General features: G+C 68.2%; 2 protein-coding genes across 2 annotated transcripts; one reads left to right on the forward strand and one right to left on the reverse strand.

Moving 5' to 3' along the window:
* Positions 1-493: 493 nt before the first annotated feature.
* On the forward strand, positions 494-2,875 carry CYC1 (cytochrome c1; the record flags this gene model as incomplete). Its single annotated transcript, XM_082015758.1, is given in 8 exon segments — positions 494-577; positions 1,296-1,326; positions 1,329-1,488; positions 1,569-1,695; positions 1,782-1,939; positions 2,102-2,262; positions 2,347-2,447; positions 2,554-2,875. Coding segments are annotated over 8 exon segments (927 nt in total). The 3' UTR covers positions 2,659-2,875.
* A 508-nt stretch (positions 2,876-3,383) lies between these two features.
* Positions 3,384-18,670, reverse strand: LOC309416185 (ranBP-type and C3HC4-type zinc finger-containing protein 1-like; the record flags this gene model as incomplete). Its single annotated transcript, XM_082015759.1, has 14 exons — positions 3,384-3,464; positions 3,636-3,779; positions 3,866-3,964; positions 4,075-4,254; positions 4,330-4,441; positions 4,855-5,015; positions 8,953-9,126; positions 9,302-9,406; positions 10,128-10,433; positions 10,724-10,814; positions 11,731-11,872; positions 12,990-13,091; positions 13,633-13,807; positions 18,449-18,670. The coding sequence occupies 14 exons, from the start codon at positions 18,668-18,670 to the stop codon at positions 3,384-3,386; spliced, it is 2,094 nt and encodes a 697-aa protein (XP_081871885.1).
* Between the last annotated feature and the right edge of the window lie 262 nt (positions 18,671-18,932).

The raw sequence follows: 18,932 nt of genomic DNA on the forward strand, positions 1-18,932 counted from the left end.
CCGAGGGGCTGCTCCAGCACCACCTCTACGGCTCCTTCCTCTTCCCCTTCCTCGCCCTCGGCGCCTACCCCTGCTGGCTGCTGCTCTGGAACGTTCTCTTCTGGAAGTGAGGGCCCCCGGCCCCATGGACGGACAGCGGGGCTGGCGGGGGTGCTGTGCCCGTCCCCGTGGCACAGGGGTGCGGGTCCTGCCCCTGGGGGGGGTGAGGTGGGGACCCCCCGTTTGGGGCTGCGGCCCCTGGTGCGCGCCGGGGGGGGCGGTGGGCTCCCCGGCCCGTACCGGGGGTCCCTCTCCGCCCGGCCCGTACCGGGAGGTGTCGGGGCCGCAGCGCTGCAATAAAGGCGGAGCCGCGGGACGGGAGCGGAGCCGCTGTTTTACTGTCTGGGCGGGGCGAGGAGCCCGGCGGGGAGATATGACGCCTCTTCCGGCGGCGGGTGCCGTCAGGGGGCAGACGTCACGCCCGGGGCGGGCTGTTAGCGTCCCCTCGACCTCGATGGCGGCGGTGGCGGTGCGGAGCCTCCCGCTGCGGCCCTACGGCCGCCTCCTGCTGCCGCGGGCCCGGACCGCGCCCGCCCCGGTGAGACCCGGCCCCGGGAAGGGCACCGGGCGGGGGGCGGCCCCGACGCCGCTCGGCCCCGCGGGGCCGGGCCAGGCCGGGCCCGCTCTGCCCGGCGTCCCCGGCACCCCCCGGCCCTGCCCGCTGCGCCCCAGTCGGGCCCGGTGTCGCCGGTTGTCCCCCCCGGCCCTGCCCGGTGTGCCACATCCCTGCCCCGTGTGCCCGGCTCTGCCCCCCATCCCTGCCCGGTGTCCCCAGTTGTGTCCCCCGGTCCTGCGCGGTGTGCCCGGTTCTGCCCCCCGTCCCTGCTCGGTGTCCCCGGTTCTGCCCCCCGTCCGTGCCCGATGTCCCTGGTACCCCTCCGGCCCTGCCCGGTGTGCCACATCCCTGCGCGGTGTGCCCGGTTCTGCCCCCCATCCCTGCCCCGTGTCCCCAGTTGTGTCCCCCGGCCCTGCCCAGTGTGCCACATCCCTGCGCGGTGTCCCCACTTCTGCCCCCCAGGCCTGCCCGCTGTCCCTAGTTGTCCCCCCCGGCCCTGCCCGGTGTCCCCGGTTCTGCCCCCCGGCCCTGCCCAGTGTGCCACATCCCAGCGCGGTGTCCCCAGTTCCCCCTCCCATCCCTTCCCGGTGTCCCTGGCTGCCCCCGGGCCCTGCCCATTGCCCCCTGCCCCATCCCGCCCCAGCCACGGAGCCCCCCCCCGGTCCCACCACCCCCGGGTGCTGATGGCTGTGCCCCCCAGGCCGCCATGTCGTCCTTCGGCGGCCCCTCCCGCAGGGGAAGGCGGCCCTGGCGGCGCTGGGGCTGCTGGCGGCGGGCGGGGGGGGCCTGGCCCTGGCCCTGCGCTCGGCCCTGGGCGCCGGCGAGCTGGAGCTGCACCCACCCAGCTTTCCCTGGAGCCACGGCGGCGTGCTGGCCGCCCTCGACCACGGCAGGTACCGGCGGGGCCGTGGGGAGCCTCAACAGGGAGCCGGGGCCGTCACCTACTTCTTCTCCTTCCTCCTCTTCCTCCCAGCCTGCGGCGTGGTTTCCAGGTGTACAAGCAGGTCTGCTCCGCCTGCCACAGCATGGAGTACCTGGCCTTCCGCAACCTCATCGGCGTCACACACACCGAGGCGGAGGCCAAGGCGCTGGCCGAGGAGGTGAGTCCCCCCGGGACGGCCCCGCCGCCGTCCTGCCGGGCCCGGCGCCCTGGCACCGCAGCTCAGGGCTCTGCCGCCCCGCGCAGGTGGAGGTGGTGGACGGCCCAGATGAGAACGGAGAGATGTTCACGCGCCCCGGCAAGATCTCCGACTACTTCCCCAAGCCCTACCCCAACCCCGAGGCGGCGCGTGCCGCCAACAACGGGGCGCTGCCCCCCGACCTCAGCTACATCGTCAACGCCCGGTAAGGGGCCACTGCCTCACGCAGGGACAGAGGGGCATCAGTTCGGTGGGTCCCGGGCCCACACAGAGCTCGGGGTCCCCGGCGGAGCTTCCCCACTGAGGGGAGGAGGACTCTGGCCCCACTGCTCCAGGGGTCTCTGCTGATTCTGCCCCCCGATCGCAGGCACGGGGGCGAGGACTACGTGTTCTCCCTCCTCACCGGCTACTGTGACCCCCCAGCCGGCGTGACGGTGCGGGAGGGGCTGCACTACAATCCCTACTTCCCGGGCCAGGCCATTGGCATGGCCCCCCCCATCTACAACGAGATCCTGGAATTCGATGACGGTAAGAGGGGTGCAGGGCCGACACGGGGCTGAACCGGGGGGGTGCCGGTTCCCGGGGCGCTCAGCCCCTCCTCGCTCTCCCCAGGCACCCCGGCCACCATGTCACAGATCGCCAAGGACATCTGCACGTTCCTGCGGTGGGCGGCGGAGCCGGAGCATGACCACCGCAAACGGATGGGCTTGAAGGTGGGTCCCTGCCCCGGGGGGGCGGCAGTGCCCCTGTGCCGTGCTCGGCCCCACGCCGGGGTAGTGGCTCCGTGGGACAAGGGGCTTGACTCCTTCCTTCCCACAGATGCTGATGATCTCGGGGCTCCTCGTCTCCCTCCTCTACTACATGAAGCGCCACAAATGGTCTGTGCTGAAGAGCAGGAAAATGGTCTACCGGCCCCCCAAATAGCGGGGGGAGCGGTGCGCCCGCCCCCCCCAGCTGCACTGCCTGGGCCACGCACAACCCCTTGGCTGCGGGGGAGCGCAGCTGCCAGCACGTGCCCCCACCGCAGCTCCTTATTTAACGTCGCCCTCGGCCCCCCCAGGCGCGGCCGCTCGCCCTCCCCGGCCGGGGGGCCTGCGCTCCGAGGGGCTGGGCACACAGAAATAAAATACTGGTTCTTCAAGGGGAAAGCATGGCGTGGCGTCTGCCTGCACCGCGGCTCTCCCCGTGCCGGCCGCGGCCCCTCGGGAGCGGGTCATGGGCTCGTTAAAGCGCTGATCCCCATCACCCTGTCTCGGGGATGAATTACGGCGCCGCTGCTGCGGCAGCGCTGGCGGGCGAGGCTCTGGCACACAGTTGGCTTTATTGGGATGCCACGCACGGCCGGGCTGGGCCACTCCCCCACCGCGGCAGCTCCACTGCTGGCAGAGGCTCCATGGAGTCCCCCCCGACCTGTCCCAGCACCACCAGGGGCCTGGCCCCTGCCCACTCCCCACTGGCACGGGGCCCCACAGCCCGTCCCGGCCCCATGTCCATCCTCTCCTTCCTCGGCTGCTGGACGTGGCGCACCCCCGTGACCGCAAGCGTCTCTGGGCCCCGCTCAGGCCGCGGTGCCAGCTCTGACCCTCGTCTCCCGGCCCCGGCTGCCTCCAGTGGGTCCCCCGCCCCCGCGGGCTCTGCCAGGCAGGGGCTCAGTGGCAGTTTTGGCACTGGGGGTGGCACCTCTGTCCGTTGACGTTGCAGCGACATCCACCACTGGTGTCCCCAGGACCCTGGGCAGGGGGAAGAGCAGGTCAAGGTCAAGGTTAGGGTGGGAGCCACCTCGGGGCTCCTGGGGCCAGCTCTGCCGTGCCCAGAAAGCGGGCCAGGGCCCTGCAGGTTCAGCCATCCCCCACCCCACCTGTGGGGACAGGGGGGTCCCTCCTGCCCCCCGGACGGCTCACCCCGGGCCCCCAGCGCGGCCCCTTGGTCACCCAGCAGATCTCGGTCTGGCAGACGGTGCAGCGGATCCAGTCGCAGCCATCCTTCTTCTGGACGATGATGAGGCAGGTGGGGCAGTGCATGGCCTCCCCGATCTGCACCAGGGTCTGGGGTGGGGGCAGAGGCAGCCGTGAGGGACGTGGGGATGCGCTCCAGCCCCCCGCCAGCCCCACCGGGCCCCCGGGGCTCCCACCTGCAGCATGTCGTTGGTCTGCCGGGCAGCCGCGTCGTTCTGCGCCTGGGCCCGGAGGTCGTCCTGGTACTGGCGGCAATTCTTCCCTTCGTGGATGGCCTGGGGGGTGCAGAGACGGCACCGCTCAGCGCCGCCGTCCCGCCCGAGCCCCCTCTGTGGCGCCAGGGCGCGATGCCGAGGGCGGGAGCGGCATGGCGGCGGGGGCTCACCTTGCAGACCAGGCAGTTGAGGGCCTGGCAGATGGGGCAGCGAAATTCGTTCACCGAATCCTCGTAGATGCACCAGCCCCGGCAGTCGGTGGTCTTGCAGTGGAAGCTGTTCTGGCTGCGCTGCTCCGCCAGCACCAGGCTTCTCTCCAGGAACCGCCGGTACTCCTCCGGCGACACCAGCTGCGGAGACGGGCAGGGTCAGGATGCGGCCCCAGGACACCCAGCGCCGCCGGCATGAACCCGAGATGCGCTCACCGCCCGGATCTCCCGCTCCTGGAGGTGGCTGCCGCAGGCGTAGGAGTCGTCGCGGAAAGGACAGGCCACCTCCGGCTCCTCACTGTAGTTGATCACCTGGCGCAGACACTCCCTGCGGGAACAGGCACCTGGTCACTGTGAGAGTAGGGGGTCTCGGGGCCGGTCGCCGTGAGGGCCAGGGGGTCTCAGGGCTGGTTGCCGTGATGGTGGGGGTCTCGAGGCCAGTCACCACGATAGTGGAGGGCTCAGGGCTGGTCACTGCAAGGGCTGGGGGGGCTTGGTGCCAGTCACCGCGATGGCAGAGGGCTTGGGACTAGAGCCCACAAAGGCTGGGGGGTCTCGAGGCCAGACCCCGTGAGTGCTCAGGGGGGTCTCGGGACCAGTCACCACAAGGTCTGGGGGGGTCTTGGGGCTGGTCACTGCATGGGCTGGGGTGTCTCAGGGCTGGTCACTGTGAGAGCTAGCGGGTCTGGGGGTCTCGGGGCTGGCCCCCGCGGGGATGCCGGGCGCCCCGTGGGGCGTTACCTGCAGAAGTTGTGCAGACACTCGCGCAGCAGCACCCCCTCGCCCGGGGCGACCTGCTGGTAGCAGATGCGACACTCCAGCACCTCGCGGTTGGGCACCAGCACCTCCTCCTCCATCCGCAGCAGCTGCTGGAAGTTCTGCAGCCGCTCGGCCTCCAGCGCCTGCCGGCGAGGAACACCCCCGGTCAGCCCCTCAGCACTGCCGCTGGCCCCCAAGCCAGGCTCGACTCCCTCTGCGGAGGGGCCCGAGACCAGCGTTTGCCACTGCCATCCCCTCCAGCAGCCCCTGGCCTCGTGCCCCATGGGCCGGCTCCTGAGCTGGAGCTGAGGGTACCCGGCTGGAAGGGGCATCTCTGGCTCTGCCCCACGGGGAGCATGGCTGCCACCGGCAGAGCCGGCATGGCACCGCGAGGCTGGCATGACTCCACACCTCTTGCGGCCCTCGTGGCCGCCATCCAAGTGACCAGGGCCACTTGTCCCAAGTCCCCCATAGGTTCGGTAGCCAGGAGGAACGGTTGCGCTCAGGGGGTTGGGTCTGGATTTGCAGGGAGCCCCCCGGGGAGAGGATTGCAGAGGAGGGGGCGGCAGCTGCCCCAGCAGCAGGGCTGCACCCCCGGGCGTACAGTCAGACCCAGCACCGAGCCGTACCCCGGCATTTCCCCAGCCCATCCCCATGCCCGTGCAGCCGAGGGACGCGAGTACCGAGCCCCGGCAGCCACTGGGGTCCCAGCAGCACCCGGAGGGGCAGCGTGGGCGTTTCTGGGGCACTTTAACGGTTTGAAGCCCCGTGATTCTCTGCGTGCGTTGCTGTGGCCAGTGCAGAAGGCAGCACGGCCCCTGCTCCCCGCGTGCACCAGGCTGGGGAAGCCGAGGCTGCCGGAGCTTGGGTGTTGGTGACACATGGCGCCAACATGTTGCAGTCGCTGCAGTCCCGAACCCCCAGGGCTCAGCATTTTGTCAGGAAGCCGCCACGTCCCACCCCACGCCCCCTCCCCAGCACCCAGCAGACCTCCAGCCTCCGCTCCCTCCACAGCACCGAGGCCGAGCTTCAGCACATGTGGCTGAGGAGGGGTCGGCAGCCCCCTGCGCTTGTGCAGCCCCGCGAGGCAGCGCCTGCCTTCCCCTCATTTCACAGACTCATCGAACGGTTTGGGTGGGAAGGGACCTTTACAGGCCATGTAGTCCAACCCCCACCGTGAGCAGGGACGTCCCCAACCAGAGCAGGGTGCTCAGAGCCCCGTCCAGCCTGACCTGGGATGTTCCCAGGGACGGGGCATCCACCACCTCTCTGGGCAGCCTGGGACGGGGGTTCACCACCCTCAGTGTCACAGACTTCTTCCTTATGTCCAACTTAAACCTCCCCTCTTTCAGTTCAAAACTGTTACCCCTTGTCCTGTCGCTACAGGCCCAGCTAAAAGCCCCGTCCCCACCTTTCTCCCCAGCCCCTCTCAGCCCTGGCAGCTGCAGGAAGGTCTCCCCGGAGCCTTCTCTGCTCCAGGCTGAGCCCCCCCAGCTCTCCCAGCCTGTCCTCCCAGCAGAGCTGTTCCAGCCCTCGGAGCGTTGCTGGGGCCTCCTCTGGCCCCGCTCCAGCAGGTCCGTGTCTCTCCTGTGCCGAGGGCTCCAGAACTGGACGTAGCACTGCAGGGGGGTCTCCCCGGAGCGGGGCAGGGGGGCAGAATCCCCTCCCTCGCCCCGCTGGCCACGCGGCTTTGGGGGCAGCCCAGGACACAGGTGGCTTCTGGGCTGCGAGCGCACGTTGCCGGCTCGTGTCCAGCTTTTCACCCACCAGGACCCCCGAGTCCTTCTCCATGGGGCTGCGCCCCATCTCTTCATCCCCAGCCTAGGCTGGTTGCCCCGACCCCTGTGCAGGACCCTGCCCTTGGCCTTGTTGAGCCTCATGGGGTTCACGCAGACCCACTCCTCCAGCCCACCCCTTTCACTGCAGGAACATCCCCCCGGGCAGCCCAGGGCATCTCCCCCTGTGCCGCAGAGCCGCCGGCACAAGAAGACGGCAGAGCCTCACTGGTGGGATAAGGCTTTAATGAGGGAAGGAATCCATCCACAGCCCCTTCGGGAGGCACGCTCCTGCCCAAGGAGCCAGAGCCAAACCAAGGGTCCCCTCTGCCCCCCGGCCCAGGGGACGCACGGCTCCCCACGGGGACAAGCCCAACCCTGAGCAATGAGATACCTAATGCAAAGTGCAACATGGAATAACCAGACCTGCCGCCCCCCAGAGCGCCGGCAGTGCCAGGCGCCGGCGGGACCCACGGCACAGAGCCCACGCGGATGCTGGTTCAGGCGGAGCGGCTCTGCCCGTCTCAGTGCCAGACGGGGGGAGCGCAGGGCTCACGGCAGCCAGGGAGCGGAGCGTGGCACTGGGGACCCCCAAGCCCATGGCCACACCTCAGCTATCGGGCCCCTGACCTATTGCCATGGATGCCACAGGGCCAGCGCCCCGGTAAGGGCTGGCGCCTGCGAAGCAAGCGGGGCTCAGGGCCACAGCAACCCCCAGCCAGCACTTAAGACCACCCTGCCATGATGCCACCCCTCTGCCTACGGAGCACGGAAGAAAGCCCGAGCCTGAGATGCCCCAGAGCATGCTCCCCGCAAGCCTCAGAGACCCCCAGACCTCAGAGACCCCCAGAGCAGTTCCAGGCCAAGCACTGTCAGTGACGGCGGTGCCAACCCCCGGCCCCGCCAGCTCTTCCCCGAGGCCCTTGCGCACGGGACAGTAGCAGGAAGGCAGCAGTGGGGCGGCCACGCTCACCTCACGCCATCCCTACCCCGGAGGGGGCTCAGACCCCGCCTCAGCCCGAGGGGCCGCACGGGCACAGGGCAGAGCGGCAGCAAGGCCAAGGGGCTCTGGCCGGGCACGGGTGGAGAGGGCTGGGCTGCCGGTGCGGGGAGGCGAAAGGGAAACCTCCAGCACCCCAGGAGGTCAGGATGTGCCCCCATCCCCACTGGCACCAGGGGCAGGAGCAGCAACACGCCGGATGCCGTTAACCTGGGAGGCACCGCGCTCACAGGGCTGCTCCTGCGATCCTGAGGGGCCCAGCCCCCGGCGCTCCCCTGCCAGCCCCCCGCTCCTGGAGCCCCCCCAGCGAGTGGCACATCCCCCCCACAGCTCGGGGCTGAGCCCAGGCCCCACCGGCTTTTCTCCTGCAGAAAGTTCCCGCATCAACTCTAGGGTCTGAGCAAGGGGGTGGCCCGGCGGCAGCCGCTGGGCGCACGCGGGGACCGGCCTGGCGGGCACCGGCTCCTGGCGGGCACCGGGTCCTGGCCGGTGGGGCAGGACGGGGCGTCCGGGTGGGCCAGGCACGGGGCGGCTAGCAGAATTCGGAGGACAGGTGGATGAAGTCATCCAAGGAACCCGAGCCCAGGACGCAGTGCGCAGCTGAGCCATCCTCTCTCCTTCCCTTTTCCTAGCGGGATCCCGGCACAAGAGAAAAAAGAAAGAAGAGAAGGTTTGGTCAGTGGCTGAGCCGGAGGCCTCCTGAGTCCCGCAGCGCACCCTGACCTCGGGGCCCTGGGGGCGGGAGGTCTCATCGGAGCCCCCCGCTGCGTTTCTAGGAAATGGGAAACGTTTTCCAGCACACAGGAGAAGGCGCAGCCTGACAGCTCTTCGGCACGGGGCTGCTGCCACGACACACACCTCGCTACGCAGCGAGGCAAGAGAAGGACGACCTGCCGGACCGGGGTGCCGCATCCTGCCAAGCTCTGCCCGCGGGGTCACAGATCTCTGCCCTGCCACAGATTGCTGCCGGCCCTCGCAGGGCCGCAGGCAAATGAGAGCGGTCAGATCCCTGCCACGGCGGCAACCTCCTCCAACAGCCAGAAGACGCCGCGCTCACAATGCAGCATCTCTTGCCAGTCCCCGGGGCGCACGGGCGGGCAGTGGCTGCCCCTTGGCAGTGAGAGGAAGGGGGCTGCAACAGCCCCTCGGGGCGTCTGCCTCTCCTTCCCAGCCCGTTTCCCAGAGCAGTGCAGGATCCGTGTGCCCGTGACCCTCTGAATCCCGCCGCTGCCCGATCCTCCTGGGGTCTGGCCTCGAGCACGGGGAGCACAGCGGCTTCCCGGGGTGGACGGCGAGCCCCCTTACCTGCTGGTACTGCAGGATCCCCTCCTGCTCCTGCTGCATCCTCCACAGCTCCATCTCGTCCGGCTTGTAGCTGCCAGGGACCACGTAGTCATCGGGCCGGTCCGTGCTGCACATCTCGCAGCCCGGCCGCGTGGGCTTGTTGATGAAGGTGCATTTTGGACAAGACCAGCCCGCCTGCGGGAACACGCCAGAGATGCAGCAGCTGGGAAAAGTGCTTTGGGGAGAGGAGGGGGGATAGGATGCAGAGGGAGCACCCACCTTTCCCCAGCACCACCCAGACTGGGAGAAAGGGAGGACTCTGGGACAGCAGAGCAGGGTGGCGACAGGGGACAAGCCGTGGGCTGCGTACCTGCACTGGCGAGGGCAGGCTCGCGGCGGCAGGTTTTGGCTGGGCGCTGAAAAGGTTGCCGATCTGCAGCGCGTCCAAGTGCTGGCTGATCTCACCGATGTCCATCTTCCCCCGGCCTGGAGAGCGACGCCAGGGAAGAGGGATGTTACAACCAGGCCAGGGATCGACACGGGACCCGGCAGCCAGACCTGGCCGAGGGTGCCGCGCTGCGCCAGGATAGCCCTCTTCTCTCCAGGGAAGAGGCCGCTCGCCCCAGGCCAGCCCCCGGGCAGGGAGCACGGATCCCGGGGACCAGCCCGGCCCCAGCCCGCGGGCACAAGCAGGGTCGGCCCACGGCGCCGCACCCACTCGCGGCCCCACGTAGCCCAACGGCTCGCACCGCGCTCCCGCGCTCGGTGTGACGGCGCAGAGCTCTGATGTACGACGAGAGGAGGGCCCAGGGTGGACGCCGGACCTCTCCCCGCCACCCCGCTTTCGGCACAGAGAAGAGCAACGGGAAGGCCACAGAGGCTCTTCCCGAGCACGCTGGGCAGCACAGAGGGTGCAGGCAAGCGGTGCCTTCCCAAGACAGAGGGTATCGGCTCCCAGAGCCCCGCTCTGCTCCACCCTGGAGAAGCCGCTCAGCCTTTTCTGCTGGTGCAGCAGGGTCCGAGCAACCGCCCTGCTCTCCAGCCCCGGCGGTACCACCCAGAGACCCCCAACAGGTCCTCACCCACCCCTGGCACAGCAGCCGCTCCCGCAGAGGCGACAGCAGCACCCCGATGCCGGGGTCCCCTTCCCCGCTGCCACACCCGGTTTGGTACCCTATGCCGGATGCAGGCGGGACCCGGGCTGCCCTCCCCGCCGGCAGCCACAGACCTTTTTTCGGAGACATGTTGGGCAGGGTGTTGTATTTGCGCCTTTCCCCAGCGGCGTCGGGCAGCAAGGAGGTGGAGCTGAGCATGACCTGTGCCTGGTCCTCCTCGTAGCGCTGCTCGGTGAGCTCGGCCATCTTCGCTGAGAGCAGGTAGAGGAACGCGGTGTCGCCATCCCTGCGGATGCCGTAGGAGGAAACGGTCCGTTCGTCCACACACAGGCACTGCCCGATGATCCAGCGCTGAACCAAGGGGTGGAACCCATAATCCTGGAAGACCTGGGCAGCGGGAGAAGCTCAGTGGTGAGCCCGCAGCCACGGCTTCCCCACAGCTTCTCACCCTGCCTCGTGGCTCGACAGAGGCCAGCGCCATGCTGGCACGCATCGGCAAGCCAGGAGAACCGGTGAAGAGCCAGCTGCACAAAGGGAGCTACACAGCAGCTACGAGCATTTAAAAAGGGGGCTGTGGGGACCCCAGGGGCTCCCGTCTCCTGGATGGGCTGGGGGCTCCCGCTGCACAACCCCCAGCGCCAGGCTGGCGGGGACGATGCCCTCGCACCACTCCGTACCTGCTGCTTGAGCGTTGCTATTGTAGTGTGAGCACGGACCCTGATGGTGATGCTTGCGGAAGACGTCGCATCCTCCACGCCGACCTTCATGCTGGAGAAGAGAGATGGATGCGTTAGAGAAGTTCACACAACTCCTCCCAATTACCGGCGTTTACCCGCGGATCTCCTCCGTCTGGTCCTGGCTAGCGCCGTCTTGACACGAAATTGGTGCCTGAATCTTCCTGGAGACCTTTTACATAACGCGCGCCGCACGTGGCAGCGCGCTCTGGAGCGGGGACGGGGGGAGGCTGCCGGGGGGGCGTCCCCAGGTCCCCCAGGCAGGGGGAAAGCTGTCCCTGCAGCTGGTGACAGCCTCCTCACGGCGCAGAGCGGCACGCCTGCGTTCGAGCTGAGCCTGAAGGCCCCACAGGATCAGGTCCCTGCTGTGCCGGCTGCTGCCCAGCTGGGCTCACCCTCTGGATTGCCGGCTTTTTTGGTACCATCTGATATCCTGTGCTTGCATCCCGCCTCTCCTTCCTCCTGGGAGCTAGGGAAGTACAAACCCCAGGATACCACACTCCTCCAGGAAAGCTGTGGCTTCCCCAGCACCAGCTGCCCATTTCCCTCTCCTGCCAAGACCGGTCCCAACGGACGGTAGAGGAATTCACGGAGCAGCTCTGCTCCGGGGGCTGCAGGGTGCCGTCCTGGCTCTGCCAGCCCCTGACAGACTTGCAAGCATCCCGCATCATCACTTTTACGTGGGTTTGCCTGTAGCAAGGACAGACCCAAGGGCCACACGGCCCAGGGCCACGGGGCAAGCGACCCAAACATCCAGCAAAACGGCAGAGCTGCAGGGGAGGAGGTGCTGGCTGGGAAGGCAGGACGGCCGCAGGCTCACGGCACAGCAGGCAGCTGCCCGCAGGCTCCACCCGAGACGGGTCGTGCTCCCGTGGGCCCGGACGGGGAGGCAGAGGAACCGGAGGTGTGCTGACGTTGGTTCCAAGAACGCGAGGGTCGGAGGTGCTCACCTGATATCGTCCGTGGGGTAGTTAGACTCCTTGAAGAGGATGCTGAGCGTGGCTTGCTGGCGAGCCAGGGCCACGGCACACTGCGAGGCCACCTCCTCGTCTCCGTACTCGATCGCCTGGGCGAGGTGGAGCGCCAGGTCCTCTGCGGCGGGGCGGAGAGGGAGAACCGTAAAGCGGCAGCCGGTCTGCAAACACCCGCCCTGGAGCACGGCACAGCCACTGCCACCGGCAGCACCGGCAAGGCCAGCACCCAGACAGGCGTGCGCCACAGCCTCACCTCTAGAAACAGTAATTCTGGTTTAGATCAGCATGGAAGGAGCGCTGAAGGGCGGCAGGAGCTCTGTAAAAGGCTCCTTGGCAGCACAGTACAGCCTCCTGAGGCAGGAGGAGCTGCCACGCGCCGGAGAGGCGCAGCTGAGAGCACCGAGGGAATTTGGGGCCGCTGGGAGCTTAGTTCTGTCCCTCCCTGCACAGCCTGGCGGAGCTGACCGCCCGCAGCGGCCTCCCGGGACGCACGGCCCAGCCCTGCCCTGGGGGAAGCTTCTCTGCCATGGGACCAGAGTTCCACGGGTGGCCAGGAAGGGCAAGGGCATCCTGGCTTGCGGCCAGCAGGAGCAGGGCAGGGACCGTGCCCCGGCACTCAGCACCTCGAATTCCGTGTTCGGGTCTGGGCCCCAAGACAGACACTGCGGTGCTGGGGCGAGTCCAGAGAAGGGCAGCGAAGCTGGAGAAGGTTCTAGAGCACGAGTCTTGAGAGGAGCGGCTGCGGGAGCCGGGGGTGTTCAGCCTGGAGAAGAGGGGGCTGAGGGGAGCCCTTATCGCTCCGCAGCTGCCCGACAGGAGGGTGTAGCGAGGTGGGGGTCGGTCTCTCCTCCCAAATAACAAGCGACAGGACGAGAGGAAACGCCTCAAGTCGCGCCAGGGACGGTTTGGATTGGGTATTGGGGAAAATGTCTTCCCCGAAAGGGTTGTCCAGCACGGGAACAGGCTGCCCAGGGCAGTGGTGCAGTCACCACCCCGGAGGGATTTGGGAGACGCGTGGACGTGGCGCTCAGGGACGCGGTTTAGTGGTGGGCCTGGCAGCGTCGGGTTAACGATTGGACTCAGTGAAGTCCGGGATCTTTTCCAGCCTCAACGATTCTGCGATATAAGAGCCACAGGCAGGGGAGCAGCTGGACCTGGGTCTGAGCCTGTCTCCCGTGGAGGGCCAGTAACTCCTGATATACAAAAAGAACCAAGAAACCTCCCCCCTCAAATACCTTTCTCGGAAAGCTCCAAGGACAGAGCCGCCTCCGGATCCTGATCTGCAGAGGCAGCCGCGGGCAGGGACGAGGCCTGGGACGCCAGCGTGCTGTCCGAGGCTGAGGGAAGGCAGGAGTGCGTCAGAGCAGGGCAGTGCCACCCCCGCGCAGTGACCGTCGCCGACCGTCCTCCCCAAGGAGCTCCCAGGACCATGGGGGCAAGGGCAGCAGAGATGCACCGCGCTCCTCCGGCTCCCCAGACCTTCCCAGTGTTGCTTTTCTCCCTTCAAGCCAGCAGCTCCCACCCAGCACGTGGGGCTGGGACAGTCACCCCTCTTCCCACATCGCTGCCCACAATACGTCCCGTCTCCTGGGGTCTCCTCCGCCCCCTCGGATCCTCCAATGCATGCCGACACCCTCCGAATGTCCCTCTCCAGGAGTTACCGGCCCGGAGAAGGAGTGGGCTGAGATGCTGCCCCAGCACTCGGGGAGCCAGAAGCAGCTGGCATTGCACACCCAAATTATTTCGCAGCAGGACCAGCCCCAGCCTTGTCTCCCAGCTGGGGAGGCAAAAGCCTGGGAGCCCCTCTGGGCAGCGGGCAGATGCCCCGGGCAGCCGCCCGCCCCGCCAGCCCCCGGGCAGCCGCCTGCCCGCACCGACCTTTCTGCACCTCCCGCAGGGAGCTGCTGACGATCGTCCACCACTTCTGCGCCTCCCGCTCCTCCTCGAAGTTAAACACCATGGGCTCGTCCGAGGAGCCGAGGACCGTCAGCTCGTGGCACGTGGGGCTCCTCACCTTGTACGAGATGTCCTTGAGGTCGTACTCGGCGACGTTCTGGGGCAATCAGAAGGACGAGAAGATCACGCCACGATGGAGCCAGGACAAAGACGGTGCACCAGGCAAGGGGGCAACCGCCCGGCACGGTGTCCAAGCCAGGACCCGGGGACATGGGGCTGTCCCTCTCCTCCACGATGGTTCCTCATGGGATAAGTGTGGACAGAAACACGCGCCAAGCCAACCGCAACCCTCCGTCCCTGGGTGCCGAGCTACAAACCCAGCCCGAAACGCCAACCCTCCTGCCATGGCTCAGCAGCCGCCCTGCTGCCTGCAGTCCCACATCCCCCATCCTGGCCAGAGGCCACCGCAGAAGACCGAGGGCTGTGACCTGCTCGCAGCCAGTGACCTGGTGCCTGCCGAGTGATCCCCAGCCACCCTGCACCGGCGCGGCCGTCTGCCCCGCGTGCACACACAGCTAAACACACCCCTTCTCCCACGTTTGCTCCTTCCCCTCTCTCAAGAGCAAAGCGCAGGAGACATCTAAGACAAGTCGGGCTGCCATGACACCAGCTCTTGGGGGAAGCCGGGTCCTTCCCCCTTTTACAAGCCTTGGGAAGACCCCTCCCCACACACACACACCTGGGGGCTCAGCGCAGACAGGCTCTGCCAGCTCCCCGCGGGGCGCAGGACCAGCCTCCGCAGGAGAGCCCCGGCCGTCCTGAGGGCAGCCCAGCCCCGCTTCGCCCCCAGCCGGCACCGCTTCACGCCGGAGCTTTCAATTCCGCTTCTGGTAAAATGGCAGCTCGGGAGGAGCTGGGGCGCAGGGAAGGGCTCTGCGCAGCCACCTGCCACCGCGTCCCAGCAGGCAGCGAGCAGGAAGCAGGCAAGCGCTGCCTGCCTGCACCGCGCAGAGCCGTACAGGGACGATGGAGGGGGCTCAGAGGAAGTTCAAGGGAAACTGCTGGTTTCCTTGCCCTTCATCCAAGTTCAATGTCCTGCCAAGTCCCCCCACCCCGGCCTGCTGGCCCCTGTCCCAGCACCAGGACCACAGGAATGGGGGGAAAAAAGAGAGAAGCTGATGAAAAGCCCCTTCTTGGGGGCAGCTTTCCCTTTGACGTGTCAGCCCGGAGGGTAAAACTAACCCCAGAGCAGCTCCTGTCCGCATCCTCCGCACCCATATCCCAGGGGAAGGAACTAAAGCCAGGGAGGAACCGAGCGCTTTCGGCCACAGAGCAGAGTCCCGAGATGCACCTTTGCCAGGGCCACCTTCCGAGTCAGAAACGGCTGTCCCTGACACACGGCCACGTCAGCCTGCTGCCCCCAGCTCCAATACGTTAGGAAAAGGTCTGGGAAAACAGGGTTTCTATTCGCTGGGTGCCTGGAGCTCCCAGCTCCTGCCATTGTGCCAAGGGGCACCCAGGGGCACAGCCCCTGCCCCGGGGGGCTTCAGGGAAGGAAGGGAGGTGGTGGGAGCGGGGAGGTGGGCTGGTGACAGGTACCTGCAGCCAAACAGACACCCCCCGCTCAGCCTCCACCTTCACTGGGTCTGAGAGGCACCGAGCGACCAGCCCAGGGCTGGGACAGGAGGTTTCGGCTGTTTAACCTCTCCTGAGGTCGAGGAGCCTCTCGCCTCCAGCCTCCGCTTCTGAAGCTGCACCAGAGGAGAGGACACTGGACACACAACTTCGTCCCCCTCCTCCTCCCTCCCAGCTCACAGCCCTGCAAGGGCTGAGCAGCTCCCTGGTGCTGGTGGAGGCTCCTGGGGCCATCCCGAGAGCCGATCCCCTCCCCACAGGCACAGACCACACTCCTTCCCCATGGGAGCTGCCTGCCAGCTGGATCCCGGGCAGAGATCCCGTGCCGGAGCCCTCCCATTATGCCAGGCCAGGGCGGGCGGCAGCGCACCGCGAGATTAACGCTGCCATGGCAAGGGGAGGCTGAGAGGACCCGCGGTGCTGCCACGTTTCATACCAGCGGCTGGCTCGCCCTACGGTCAGCTGCCGGCAGAGCAGTGGGTCTGACACCATTTGCCATCTGGGGCTGGCCCAGTGCTGCCTTCCGCGCCTGACCCAGGACAGGAATCCAGCCCAGGGAGGCCGGGGCAGCCGGCACGCATCTCCCAGGGGCAGAGGGGCTCAATGCCACGCTCCGGCAGGGCGGCTGGCTCGGCTGCCATGTGTTACCGCTCCCTGCAGCGCTTTGACCTTGAGCAGGGAGAAGGAGAGGTGGGATCAGGACCAGACTCGGGAGTCTCGCCAGGGACTGCGTTTCCCTTTCACGCTGCCTCTCAGCTCATCCCATCACTCGTCTCCCAGGCTGAGCTGCTGCCTCGCGCACAACCCCACGCCGCTCTCAGAGGCACGAGCCGCAGCCCCACCGTGCCCCGGTAGAAACCGAAACCCATGTTCAAGCTAACCATGCGAGCACCCGTGGTGACGGCTGAGCCGCCAGCACGTGTCGGTGTGGCAGGAGCCACCACTGGATGGGGAGCGTCAGCTGGGGCCCACGCCAGCTCCCCGGCAGCACCGCTGCCACTCGGGGTTTACACGGCACTTATAGGGCTTGAGCCACGCAAAGCGCAGCGCTGTGCCCGGTCACTGCCGCTGCACCCCGCTGCGCAGCACAGCCGGCAGGAGCAGTCACGCCTTGCCCCACATGAAGCCGAGAAACCCAGCCTTTGCAAGGAGGAGCACCGATGGCCGTGGAGCTGAGCACTGGCTCCGAGGGCAGCACAGGGGAAAGGCAGCTCTCTGCTCCGCCACGTAGCCCTCGCATGTTTATCAGAGCCGACAGCACCGTCGCCTCCACCCCCCTCCCTGAGCACCTCCCCAGTGCTGGGAGCGGTGACTCGGAGAGGGGAAACTTCCAGCATGGCACAAAACAGAACCTGGAGCAGGGGTGGAGAGGAAAAGGCACCGCGAGAGCAGGGCAGTGGTGTGGGGAGCTCAGCAAGACAGCCCAGCCCCAGCGTGTCAGACAGGAGGAAGGGTCTTGGTCCACGTGCAGCCGCGCCTGGGGCTGACTAAAGCAGGGGAAAATCAGCCTGGAGCGGGTCTGCTCCTGAAACAGGGACCTGGGTGGGCTGGAGGAGTGGGTCTGCGTGAACCTCAGGAGGCTCAACAAGGCCAAGGGCAGGGTCCTGCACCAGGATTGGGGCAACCAGCACAGGCTGGGGGTGAAGGGATGGGGGGCAGCCCCACGGAAAAGGACTCGGGGGTCCTGGTGGGTGAAAAGCTGGACATGAGCCGGCAACGTGCGCTCGCAGCCCAGAAGCCACCCGTGTCCTGGGCTGCCCCCAAAGCCGCGTGGCCAGCGGGGCAAGGGAGGAGGTTCTGCCCCCCTGCCCCGCTCTGGGGAGACCCCCCTGCAGTGCTGCGTCCGGCTCTGGAGCCCTCGGCACAGGAGAGACACGGACCTGCTGGAGCGGGGCCAGAGGAGGCCCCAGCGACGCTCCGAGGGCTGGAACAGCTCTGCTGGGAGGACAGGCTGGGAGAGCTGGGGGGGCTCAGCCTGGAGCAGAGAAGGCTCCGGGGAGACCTTATTGCAGCTGCCAGGGCTGAGAGGGGCTGGGGAGAAAGGTGGGGACGGGGCTTTCAGCAGGGCCTGTAGCGATAGGACAAGGGGTGATGGGTTTAAACTAAAAGAGGGGAGATTTAGGCTAGATCTAAGGAAGAAGTTTTTGACAGTGAGGGTGGTGAACCCCCGGCCCAGACTGCCCAGAGAGGTGGTGGATGCCCTGTCCCTGGGACCATCCCAGGTCAGGCTGGACGGGGCTCTGAGCACCCTGCTCTGGTTGGGGACGTCCCTGCTCATGGTGGGGGTTGGACTACATGGCCTTGAAAGGTCCCTTCCCATCCAAACCAGGCTGTGTTTCGATGACACAGAACTAGTGCTGCAGCTGGAGCAGGTCCAAGGAGGGCAGGGCAGTCGGGGGCACAGTGCAAGCACCCCACAGCGAGGCTTCACCGCTCGCCCGGCAGCCCGCAAGAACGAGGGGAAGTCTTGCCCTTCCCCACCGAGCACCTACAACGCTCATTTCCCCCCCCAAGCTGAAGCGCCCAGGGAAACCAAGGGCTGCTCCATCCAAAGAGGTGGAGAATGGAGAAACCTAGACTGGTGCCCAAAGCCGACAGCGGTGGTTCGGCACGCGCTGCCGCGGGGACAGCGGGCAGCACACCCAACCCGGGGGTTCACCCCGCGGGGCATAGGGGATCAACGCTGAAAACGTTGGAAGCCTTGAGCTCCTTGGAGCTGTCCAGAAACCAGCTTCCCCCAAAAAGCCCTGTCAGCACAGGCAGGGCACAGGCAGGGGCAGGCAGGAGAAGAGCCCAGCAGCTCAAAGCCTCCCCAGCGCGGGGTCTGCGAGGGAACGCCGCGCAGCCCCTCCTTCCCAGCCCCCTCCCCGCTGCGGCCACGGTCCCCCCTCGCCGGCGGAGCTGCCCGCGGCCGCCGGCGGGATTCAGGATGCCCCGGTGGGGCAGACACGGCCTGGGACCCGCCCCCCTCCCCCAGGCGGGGGGGGTCGGCTGTGGTTAGGGTGGCCGGTGGGAGTGCAGGCAGCCCCCGGGCAGGGACCGGCAGACCCCCCCGGGCAGGGACACGCCCCCCCCCCCCCCGGCCGCTGCCCGCCGGCAGCAGCGGCACCGCGCTGCCTCTGCTCCCCGCCCCCGCGCCATCCCCGGGGCCCTCCGGTCTCACCGTGCCGCCGGCCGCCTCCCGGTCCCGCAAACCGAGGCGGAAGCGGCGCTGCCCGCCGGCCGCCTGTTCGACGCTGAGCTGCAGGCGGAGCGCGGCAGCGGCGGGCAGCGGCGGGAGGCGGGAGGGCCGCGCCAGCCCCGCCTGCACCGCCATCAGCACAGTGGGCGGCGGCGGCGCCGGGGCCGCAGTCGGGGCCGGTGCGGGGGCACCGGGCAGAGCCATTGCCGCCGCCGCCGCCTCCCTCCGCTTCCGCCGGCACTTCCTGTCGCTGCGCGGCCCGGTGGGAAACGCGCCGCCACGTCCGAGCGTTCCGGTACCGGACGGTCCGGCCCTCGCCCCTCCCCCGCAGGAGTAGCGCCCCGCCCCCGGGGACGCAGCGCCCCGCCGAGCCGGGTGGCGGCGCCGCGCAGTCCCCTGCCATGATTGACAGCCGCTCCCCCTGTCTTTGTCCCCGACAGCCAATCAGAACCCCGAGCGCTCCAGC

This window comes from Phaethon aethereus (genome assembly GCF_964289735.1).
Source record: "Phaethon aethereus genome assembly, contig: HAP1_SCAFFOLD_623, whole genome shotgun sequence".
Lineage (NCBI taxonomy): Eukaryota > Metazoa > Chordata > Aves > Phaethontiformes > Phaethontidae > Phaethon > Phaethon aethereus.